The sequence below is a fragment of the Alexandromys fortis genome, unplaced genomic scaffold, assembly GCF_014885135.2.
Source record: "Alexandromys fortis isolate MF-2015 unplaced genomic scaffold, M_Fortis_MF-2015_v1.1 scaffold_5, whole genome shotgun sequence".
NCBI lineage: Eukaryota > Metazoa > Chordata > Mammalia > Rodentia > Cricetidae > Alexandromys > Alexandromys fortis.
Window position 1 is genome coordinate 15,630,002 of NW_026067924.1, and position 11,417 is coordinate 15,641,418.

General features: G+C 45.3%; 1 protein-coding gene across 3 annotated transcripts in view; it reads left to right on the forward strand.

The window, feature by feature from the left end:
* Nucleotides 1–11,417, forward strand: part of Carmil1 (capping protein regulator and myosin 1 linker 1) — a 262,924-nt gene that overhangs the window by 237,346 nt on the left and 14,161 nt on the right. Inside the window, exons 32-34 of one of the 3 annotated variants that reach the window (XM_050142253.1) lie at nucleotides 2,847–2,959; nucleotides 7,889–8,377; nucleotides 9,785–9,795. In XM_050142253.1, the coding sequence (XP_049998210.1) occupies nucleotides 2,847–2,959; nucleotides 7,889–8,377; nucleotides 9,785–9,795 (613 nt within the window). Of the gene's footprint in view, nucleotides 1–2,846; nucleotides 2,960–7,888; nucleotides 11,384–11,417 lie in introns of those variants that run through there. The other 2 variants (XM_050142251.1, XM_050142252.1) reach the window with 2 other exon arrangements.

The window sequence follows — 11,417 nt, forward strand, 5'->3', positions numbered from 1 at the left end:
AACCAAAAAGAACCAGGCATGGCGGTTCATGCCTATAATCTTAGAGGCTGTGAGGCTAAGGGAGGAGGATCAGGACTTGCAGGGGTGTCCTTCAATACACATCATGCTGGGAGCAGCCAGGAGGCCCACTGAGACATAATACAAGAAGGACCACAGAGGAGCAGAGGAGCGTGGGCATTTTTGGGTATACAGTGAAGGTACATTCATTACCATATAATTTCTCCAGGCTCACTGTCTCCTGAGTACTGTCTCTTACAACAGCCTTATTAGGGGTCACTCACATTTTCCAGGTACACATCAGGAAGAAGCAAAAAGAGAGCAATGTAACTGAACAACATGGTTTCAGCTGCTTTCATTACTAGTGTTTAGTCTCAACAATTGTCTGATGTGACCATCAGGGTTTTTACCAGGACTGTGTACTGTGTAGAACCAGCTCATCTTGAATTGATCTTGGCGTGTCTGAAGTCTGCCTTTGACCTCCACTGCACCATTGAGCTACCTGAGACATCAGAATTCTGAAAATCAAGGCTGGTTCAGATGACCACATGCCACTGTGACTGTGGCTGACCAGGCATCTGCCCTGCAGGCTTTAGCTGTTCCCTGTGCTCATGCAAAAGCAAGATCTTTGTAAAAACAAGAATAGTTTATTCGTTCCCTTTTCTTTCCACTTATTAAAGTTTATGTGCATTCTCTTAGACATATATGATAACTGGTCAGTCCCTCAAATTGTTCTTAAGGCCATTTTAGTAATTTATATTTTCATAGAATATTATCCATTTGATAAAATTTATTGTTTACATAGAATTAGAATTTGAATTGCTCTTAACTATTATTAACTGTCTCTCTCTCTGTTTTTAATTAGTTAATATTTTCTTCTTGTTTTATTTGTCTATCTATCTATCTATCTATCTATCTATCTATCTATCTATCTATCTATCTATTGTTTCTTTTGAGATAGCATTTCACTGTGTAGCTCTGGCTGTCCTGGAACTCATTTTATAGACCAGGCTGGCCTTGAGCTCACAGAGATTCACCTGCATCTACCTCCTGATTGCTGGGATTAAAGCGCCTGGCCCTGGTTTTATTTTTTGAGACAAGATTTTACTTGATCCCTAGGCTAGCCTCAACTTCACTATGCAGCCTAGGGCTGACCTAGAACTTATGGCAATCCTCCAACCTTACCCTTCCCAGTACTGGAGTCCAGGCTTGACCCACCGTGCTCAGCCCCCATTCCTGATTTTTTAAAATGCCTTTCAAGCATTGTGAAGCTGTTTCAATAGTCTGTTTTCCGTTTCCCTCCACCTCTCTACCTCCGAAGTCCATTGCATATTCTCTATTGCCTGACTTTATGCATTTCTGTCTAATTTCCTTTAAATGTCTGTCTTCCTTGTTCGTTGCTATGGGAGGCATGTGTGGAAGGTGTGTGGTGACTCAGCTTCCTAAGGGGTTCTCTCTGGCACACTTGCTCACAGTGTCTCTAACAGGCCTGCAAACACTTACTTCAGATCCAGATGTCCCCCACGTCCCCGAGGGTTCTGCTCAGTCACCTGGTGAGGGAGACAAGAGGGTGGTCTGAACTGCCTTTAACCTCACGTCCATTTACCTTCTCATCATCCACAAGTTAACCTTTCAGAGAGTGTGCATTCACTGAAGGTGCAGGGCACCAGTGACTTACCTGAGGAAGCGAGACAGCTCCCTCCCGAGGCGCGTGCTCCCGTCCATGCAGGGTGATCCTTGCTCTCCCTCGCCAGAAGCCCTGTTGCTCTTTGTATCTGAGGCTGACTCTGGATGACAGAAGAGACTTGAATCACAGCACAGCTTTTCCTTGTGCTGGTAAATGAGTGTTAACAGCATGTGCTTTGGCCTTGGACTCTATTGACCTGATTCTACTCCTCACAGTCTGCGTTTTGGCTGCTCTTCCCAGGCCAGCGCCATCTGAACTTCCCTTTAACTGCCGCCTTTTGAAGCGTCGCCTGCCATTTAGCCAGCCATGCTGGGTATCTCTTAACATGTCTCCTCTGTTCTTTACCTCTGAAATGTCAGGAGTGCATTGCGGGAGCTGGGAAGGACAGCCCAGCCCTTTAAGTTGCTGCGCCTGCAGGAAGCTGAACTACGTTCAGTTTCTCCCTCCATCTCTGGGGCCTCCATGCTTTTTGTACTACCAGGGAACTCGGGGGCCAGCTATGGATTCTGTTGTCAAAGCAGAAAAAAACAAAAGGGCTAAGTGAATGAGAAAAATATAACCCTGTATGTATTGGCTCGGAAAGGGGAATGATTGGTGAGCCAGCTAAAGGAAGCCACTCCTGGCTATCCTCATGTCTTCCCAGTACTGAGATTGTGGTTGTCTTTGTAGAATTTCGCAAATATGAATGTTTCAGTCTGTTTGATCCTGCCATACAAATTCCCCATCATGCTTCGTTTACAGTACATTTTGTAAACCTGTTTAGTGGGCGAATGTGGTGATACATGCCTATAATCCCAGCACTAGTGAGGCAGAAGCCGAAGGACCACTGCAAGTTCAAAACCAGCCTGATTCACATAATGAGTTCTAGGCCAGTCGGGGCAACTAGCTGAGACTGTCTCAAAACCTGTCCCCACCTACAGCCGTACCATGCTGGACATGCATGATGTCATCAAAGCGTGTCTCCCACAGTCACCAGCATCAGGCTTAGCATGCTATAAACCCATTCCTTCCTCACTAGGTTGTGGCTCTACACCTGGCCTCTGTTTCTGTAAATCACGTGGTCCCTGTTGTAGTGAGTCATGGCCGTGTTGTAGGTTGTTGAGGCTAGCAGAACTGAAGGTGCATTGGTTGACTGTGGAGTGAGGTCCTGTTTGTTTTGCAGATCTGTACCGTCAACATCGTCCCCCATGATGGAGAACAGAACGGCCTCATGGGCAGAGTGGATGAAGGTGTAGACGAATTTTTCACCAAGAAGGTGACTAAAATGGACAGCAAGTAAGTTTCCAGTCATTTCATTAAGAATGGTATTTCACTCACGTCTAAATGGCTAATGGATGTAATTTATATAGGCATCACGGTCTCATGCAAGAGATTTACTATTTGGATTTCTAAAACGTGGTCTCTAACAAAGCATCATGAGTGTTGCTTGGGAACGTGTTAGAAATTCAAATTCTCAAGCTCTTGCCACGGACCTGCTGAACTAAGAACTGGGGGCCTGTTTCATAGCAGTGCACATGGCATCCAGGCCAGACTGCTGCTGTGCCGGGGCTTCTCTCACATCCCCTGGAAGAGTCTGTTCCAGGGCACCGAGCATCCTTTGAACTTTTCTATTCATAATTTGATCTGTTGGCTAGCTGGGCAGCAAAGTGACTGGGAGAGGTGGGGCAGTGTTCTCTGACTTACCCTGTTTTGTAGCTGGTTTTGTCAACTTGACAGTCTCTAGATCACTAGTAGACAAGACAAGCCTCTAGGCATGATGGTGAGGGAATATCTAGATTACGTTACTAGAGATGGGAAGATGCAAACTGATTGCAGGTGTATATTGCATCCAGTCCCAGACCACAGGAAAAGGAAAAAGCCAGCTGAGCATGCTCCCTTCTGCCTATAGATGTACAGTGCACACTGTCCCCGTGACTTCCTCTCTGTGATGGACTGTACCCTGGCACTGTGAGCCAAAGCAAGCCCTCCTCCCTTCCTTAAGTAGCTTTTGTCTCTGGATGTTCATCACAAGAGGAATGCTAACTACTGTGCCCTCTAAGAACTTTTCTCTACATTTTCTTTACTAGAATGTTGTTTCCTTAAAAGAAAGTTCAATACTTTATCTTGACCTGGGCATGGTGGCACTTGCTTAGAGCCCTAGCACCCAGAGATTGGGGCAGGCAGATTAATATAAATGTGAAGCCTGGAATACATAGTGAATTTCAGGACAGCCTGAGCTATATGACTCTGCCTCAACCCCACCTCCAAAATATTGTTCAACTTAAAACACTCCTATTTTTCTACGTGATTTTTCTGAACTTATTCGATCTGTTACTAAAAGCTGATACATCTCAGGACAGACTCGAAGCTTGGGTTGTCTTTGTGAACAATGCTTCACCTTAGAGATGAAGTTCAGGATTGGATTAAACCTTGCAGATAGCTGAGGGCAGGCAGACAGGAGAGCTAGGGAAGGGCCTGTCGGAGCTGTGATTGATGAGTCTTATCTATCCTTTGCAGGATGGCAAAGCAAAAATAAGTTAAGTTTCATATCCATGGCAGTGGAGCTTATAGACGCCTGCGAGCTTTAACATCTAATAATTGGTTGTCGTTGACACTCGTCTTGCAGCTTAGCGTAGCATCACTTGGCAGAATTCTTTCTTTCAAGACCCACCAATACATCCTTTATTCTTTGATAGTTTCCTATAATGCTTCATTCCCACAGATTAATCCCTGCTGATCCCTGGCATCGTGCCCCCCCCCCCCTCTGTACACATCTGTAGTGTGCATCTTCAAGAGTCTGCTTGGATTTGGGTTGTTTTATAATACAAGGATTAGAGGACTGTATTTTTCAACTTAAAAGAGTCAAGAAACACCAAAACAAACAGCATAATGGAAAATTTCCTCTTGATGAATTGCTGCCTTCCTCACACAGAATACTGTTCCAGATCAGTACCTGGGTCTTATTCCCCCCCCCCCCTTAACACTTCAGAATCTTTTATTGTTTTATATTTTATATTTTCCATTGTTTGCTTTGCAATTTTATTATGTTTTTGAGACAGATTCACGGTGAATCTCATGCTAGTGTGGAATTCACTAAGCAGCCCAGAAAAAAATTCATACTCACAGTCATCCTCCTGCCTCAGGCTCCCTCCTGCCTCAGCTCCTACATGCTAGGGTTCGGGGTGTACACTGGCATATGCAGGAACTTCAGAACCGTAGTACAGGCTACAGTAGTTAATGGCCAATAGCCACTGCTGATCAACACGCCAGATAGCTGGCCTGCATCTGTGTAATTACAGATACAACTGCTGGCTCTTCTTCAACCAGCCTGTATGAGTGGGGAATGTGTGCGCGCTGGGTGTGGACCCAGTGCTCTGGCCCACCTGTCCCACCCTGACTTCCCCTCTTGATCACGCAGCTTTGTTTTTCAGTTGTCTTGGACAGCTATCTGGGTGCATTCGTAATATGTGACGTCTATTTCCACAAAGATGTTAGTCCCAAATTCTGGGCGTGTTTCTGTGTGCAAGACTAGATGGCTTAACTTTCATCGACCTACAAAAAGTTGTAATTTTTTTAAACTGCATTTTCCTATGAAAATAGGTTCTCACTTAGACATTATAGGGCGTGGCGTTAGGTAAAACAGCATAAGTTAGTGCAAAGAAAGTTTGAGATCCAGTGTTATGTGCTCATAGTTTTAAATGTTAAAGCGAGCTACAAGGCTTAAATTAAAAAAAACAAAAAAAAAAACAAAAAGCGAAAACATCTCTTTTCTCATTTCCTGCTTCCAAGAGGTGACTGGGTTTTATTCCATTAATTGTTAACTTTTCTTCTTTTTTTAAAATGTTTTTCTCCTATTTTTTCATTTTTAGTTTCAGATAGTAATTCTGTCAACATTTGACTACAGAGGATGATAGTATATCCTGTCTACTCTCTGACTCTACTGAATTTTCTCTCTCTCTTGACTTTCTCCATTTAATATAATTTTTGTTAGCTAGCTATTCAGGGGTTGTTTCAGTGTGCCTCACTCTAGCCCTGGAAGTATCCACACCTGACTTACATGGTACACTCTGGTCGCGCTTCCTCTCCTGTAGATTTTCTTTTCCCTGGAAGCTCTTCATCACTTTTTGCTTAGTTTTCACACAAGGCTCTCATTTACTCACTTCTTTAACTCCCCTTCAAAGCACAAATCTGTGAGTTCTCACTCATGTTCTCTGTCGGGTCTTCTTAGACACATCTCACCCTGGGCGGGGGACTGCTAGGGAGGCATTTCCTTCATCCTCGGCAAGTGGATTCCCTTCCTCACATCCCTGTGTCTTATCTGCCTCTCGGAGTCTGAGGTTTACACCCTCATTTTGGTGGATTTCCTCTTGTGCTGACTTTCTAAGAGATGAGGCGTTGGCCGTGCATTTCTGTAAGGTTCAGATCTTTCATTGTGAGTGATAGTGTTGCTGGGTATGGGACTGGAGGCTGGAATATATGTTGCTTTAGAATTCTGAAAACATTGTTCCCTAATTTTCTATCTTCTAGAGTTCTCATAAGAACCCAGTGTCACCTTGAGTCCTGATCCTTTGTGACGTGGTTTTGCTTTTTTCTCTTCTCTGGAAACATTTGGGATGTGTCTGTATTTTCAGTGTACCCAGATTTTATGATGCTGTATTTTAGAGGGGGTGCTGGTTTGTCTATCCAGTTTATTGGTACACATAAAATGTTTGACTCTTAAAATTCATGTTCTTTGGTTCTGAAGTTTTTATTGTTTCTTTTGTAAATTTCTTCTGTTTCCTCTACACACTATCGGTTAAACTTCCTTTATTTGAGTTGGGTTGTGGTGGTGCACACCTTTAATTCCAGCACTCAGGGAGAAAGAGATGGGTGGATCTCTGTGAGTTTGAGGCCAGCCTGGTCTACAGGGTGAATTCTAGGACAGCCAGAGATACACAGAGAAACTTTGTCTCAGAAAACGAAACCAAACCAAACCAAAACAACAACAACAACAAAAATACTTCCTTTATTCAACCTGGTATTTCCTCTGCTAATCTATTAATTCTCACCATCTCCCTTCCAGTTCCTTATTCTTAGTTCCTTCCCGACATTCCAGTTGTACATTTTAGTTGTACTGTTTAGCCTTTAATGTTCTACTTCTGTCTCATTCGGTTTTATTCCTGTTTTGTGGCCACGCCATACCCTTGGTTGCACTATTTCTCTGGCTCACTCTACAGGCAATGAATTTGGGGTGGACTGGACATTGTTGACCCTTTGGCTTGGGAAGAGGAAATACTACTTGGTGAACTGGCTTTCAGCCACCCCTCCCCCCATTTCTCAGCTTCTCAGCCCTTGCTCTGCAGTCTAGCTGCCCCTAGACCTCCAGTTTTATTTCAATTGCTCAGATCCGTGAAGCTATTTTGTATTCTTTGGGCTTCCAAGTGGTGTTGTCTGTTCTCGCCTGTATGGTTTTTGAGGTTTGTGGTTGTTCATTTTGTGTTTATCCTGGCTTCTGGTTTTGATGGAGTTTCTAGGGAGTTAAGGGGAGGTCCAGGCTCTAGCTTTGAGTGGCAGATTCCTTGTGGCACTCATTTTGTTTGTTCTTTTTCTCCATTCCCCACATTCCTATGTTTTTTTTTTCCTCTCTGAAAATCATCCTAAAATTTAAACTTATTCTGTCTAGTTTTGTTTTTACAAAGTCTCTTATAACCTAACCTGCTGGTAGACTTTATATAGCTGAGGCTGGCCTTGAACTCCTGACCCTCCTACTCCATCTCACAAATACTAGCAGCACAGGTATTGTATCAGCCCCCGAGCCTTGAGTCTTTTATTTTGTTACTTCTTCTGATAATTTATTCCATTTAAGCAAAGATCCACACACTTGCCAGCATTGAGCAAATATGTTGGATTTCACCAATTCCCTAGTAATTAACAGATACCCAAAGATGCCCTTTTCAGTATCCCCCAAATTAAACAGTCAGTCCAGAAGTTCACATTTAAGCCTCTAATCATTACGAAGGTCTGTCCTCAATCCTGCCTGACTCCTTCAGATGAGCGCACAATCTGCATGCTTCGTGTCCTCATGGCTAGCCTGAACTCTTCTGTCCCTAAGCACAGGCTTAACATTTGCAGTGCTATGGAAGGTGACTGGTCATGCAGCAGTCATCTTCACGTTCATTGGCTAAGTCCTCGTGGTACTTGTCTTCACGGTCAAGCAATAGTTTCTGTGTCCTGATTGTGGTGCAGGAGGTCATCCACACGCTGCTCAGATACCCATGAACTGAGCGAAGGAGATGAGAAAAAGAAACGGGATTCTCGGAGAAGTGGCTTTCTCAACCTAATCAAATCGCGGTCCAGATCTGAGCGGCCACCCACGGTCCTGATGCCGGAAGAGCTCTCCTCCCCAAAGGGGGCAATCCGGAGTCCACCGGTAGACACGGCCAGGAAGGACATAAAGGCAGCTGAGCATAATGGTGCTGCGGAGCGCACGGAGGAGACGAAGACACCGGAACCCCTGGAGGAGGGCCTGGCAGAGGAGGCAGGCAGGACCGAGCGCAGCGACAGCAGGGGTAGCCCACAGGCTGGCCGGCGCTACGTGCAAATGATGGGCAGCGGGCTGCTGGCTGAGATGAAGGCCAAGCAGGAGCGGAGAGCTGCGAGCGCACAGAAGGTGAGGAGAGGGCCCTGCGTTGGCTTCTCTAGTTTTATGGAAAAAGAGGTGCAGAAAAATAGCTTGTTGGTTAAATGAAAATATAAATACTGGGTGCCCAAGAGATGAGCCTGTGGTTAAGAGCACTGTGGCTCTTGTAAAGGACCCTGGTTCAGTTCCCAGAACCCGCACAGTGATTTCTAAGCATCAACCACTTCATTTCCAGGGGACCATGCACCCTCTTCCAAACTCTGAGCGCCAGACATGCATGAGGTGCACATGCTTACACATGCCAACAAATCACCCGTGCACATAAAATATATTATACAAAGAAAATGTCTTAAACATGTAAAACCTAAAGATTTATTCCCAAAGAATTTAGAGCCCAGACCCAGAACGACTTGCTTGTCCTCACTGCCCCAGGCCATGCCTTGAGTGTTTAATCTGTTGATTGTTTGGAGACAGGGTTTCACACACGAACACAGGCTCACCTCAAACTCACTTTGTGGCTCAGGTTGGTGTCAGATTCACCGTGTAGCACTGGGTGCCGCAAGCCCTGGTGATCCCCGTTTCAGTCCCCCTACCCCTTCCTGGGGTTACTGTCCAGCTCAGAGCTACACTCTTGAGAGGCACGTGAGAGACACTGTTTCTGAGAAATAAGCTGTGCCCCACCTACCTGTCTTCCTGTGCTGTCAATAGAAGCCTGCAAGAACTGGTCCCAAATAAGACTGGCCTGGGTGAACCTGAGTGGAGATGCTGAGGTTCGCTGGAGGTGGCAGAACCAACGGGCCAAGAACAGATGGCAGGCAGATAATCTCAAAGGCCCACTCCGTGCCCCATGTAGTTCCTAGCTTAACCTGTTCCCAGGCTTCAAAGTCCTTTGCATCATTCCAGATTTAAATGGCAAAACGAAAAGTCAGGGTGTCCTGTTAGGACTGTTAGATTACCAAGTCCACTACTGCCGCTATGAAGACATCAGCGCTGGTTTAGAAGTTGCTAAGTCTCAGGGACAAGGCAGAGTGGCAGCTTAGTGGTAGAGTGTTTGCCTGGCATGTCTAAGAATCTGAGTTCATTCCCCAGCACAGCAGAGGATAATTTTGAAAAGAGAAGAAAAATAATATGTTGAGTCTCCTCAAAGTTCAATTTAAACATAGTTTACCTACCTTCCTCCCTCCATTCCTGCAAGCTTTGTGTTCCTCAAGATCAAGCCCCACAGGGTCTTACACAAGTTACATAATCAGCCTCCACCGGGCTGCATTCCCAGCTGTGCTTCTGCTCTGGAGTCTCTTTTTCAGAATGCTGCCTATTTGCTTCCGTCGTTTCTTAAAGGAAGGTATCCTTGCGGTAGTTACTAAGATAAATGTGCCCAGGTTGTACGCATCATCGTGAGGTCTGAGAAGCCCTCCTCCCACCCCTGAGAAAGAGAAGCTGTGCGTGTTTGTCTCCAGGCCTCAGAAGAAAATGATTGTTCCTCCCAGGGGACCTTGGCTTAGAGGAGGTACAGGTGGACTGCCCAGCAGATCCAGAGGACTTCTCTATTGCCTCTTAACAGCCGCTGTTGGTTAAACTCTGCATCCCATAAGATTCTGCAGCTGCTCACCGTAGCTCTTCTACTGTCCAGCAGTTTCCCAGCTACAGATACCTGCTTTGCTTCCCCACAGACCCTTACTATAGCTCAAAGATGGGAGAGCCTACATAGCAGCCCCCTTCCTGTTGGTGCCGAAGGGAGTCAGTATTGACCTTCACCATGCAGAATACTGAAAAATCACCCCATCCCTACCATGAGCCAGATGCCTGCATAGTTTATAAATTTCCACCAGCTGATGTGGTGTTTTCCTAATGAACTGTTTATCTCTCTTTCCTGTGATGAGCGGCTAATTTTGCTGAGAAGACAGGAGTGCCGGGGTACTTTCCCATGTGTTTAGGATTGATACATAAATTGGCCCAGAGCGACGAATCTTTCTGGTTTAGTGTTTGCGCTTGGTCCAGGTTTATGGAAATGTTCTCATAGTGCCATCTAGTGTTCTTCTAAACAGCCTTTGTTAAAAAAAAAAAAAAAGAAAGAAATCTTCAGTGATTACAGTTTAGACAGTCATGGCTATTCTACCAGAATAATAAAAGCTTTCTAAAAAAAAAAAAAAAAATTACTGTTAGAATGTTTTCTGAAATGTACCACTGAGTTGTTTACAGGTAGTAATGTAAGCATCCATGGTTGATGTACAGGTGACCCTACTGCTGGAAGAGCAGAGAGAGGGCACCAAGGATGCAAATGTTCCAATTGCTTTACAAACTTTATTGACTTGGTGTGTATATATTTGTGTGGTACAGTGCATGTATGGAAGTTAGAGAAAAACCTGCAGGAGTCAGTCCTTCCTCCACTTGGTGAAGGGACACTAACCCACCGGAGCCTGCCGTTCTCGCGGGCCTTGCCCTTCTCCCCCATTCCACATCTGCCTTGCCTAAAGCCGCTAGATTATAATCCAAAAGCTGGCCACCACGGCTCAGCTATCAAAGTAGTAGAGCCCAGCAATCAAAAGCCCCCTTTGGCTCACCTAATTAACATTCCCAGTTGACATCAGACACCTTAACCTAACACGGGGTTTCCCCATTTATCTTCATAAGCCTTCATTTTTCTATGTACCACGTCCGCCTCCCCTCTATCCAGAGACGTTCCTCTGCCCCTCTGGAACAGATATCCCTGTCCCCGCTCCCTTGTTCTCTTCCCCTTCTCCCTCGTCCTCTATCTCCTGTCTCTTATTCCTTGCCTTTTGTCCTTCTGAGGCAAATTAGTGTCCTTTGTGCTGAGGACTTGGCCTTTAGGGTCCTGAGCCAATACCGGTCCTTTCACATGGTGCCATGACTCAGATTTGGGTTCCAGGGATTGAACACGTGTTTTTAGACTTGACAGAAAGCCCCTTTACCTGCTGACCCAGCTCTCTGCCCTCGCTTTTACTTTTAAAAATGGGTTTCCTGGGGGCTGGAGAGATGGCTCAGTGGTTAAAAGCACTGACTACTCTTCCAGAGGTCCTGAGTTCAATTCCTAGCAACCACATGGTGGCTCACAACCACCTATAATGAGATCTGGTGCCCTCTTCTGGCCTACAGACAGGATACTGTATATATATA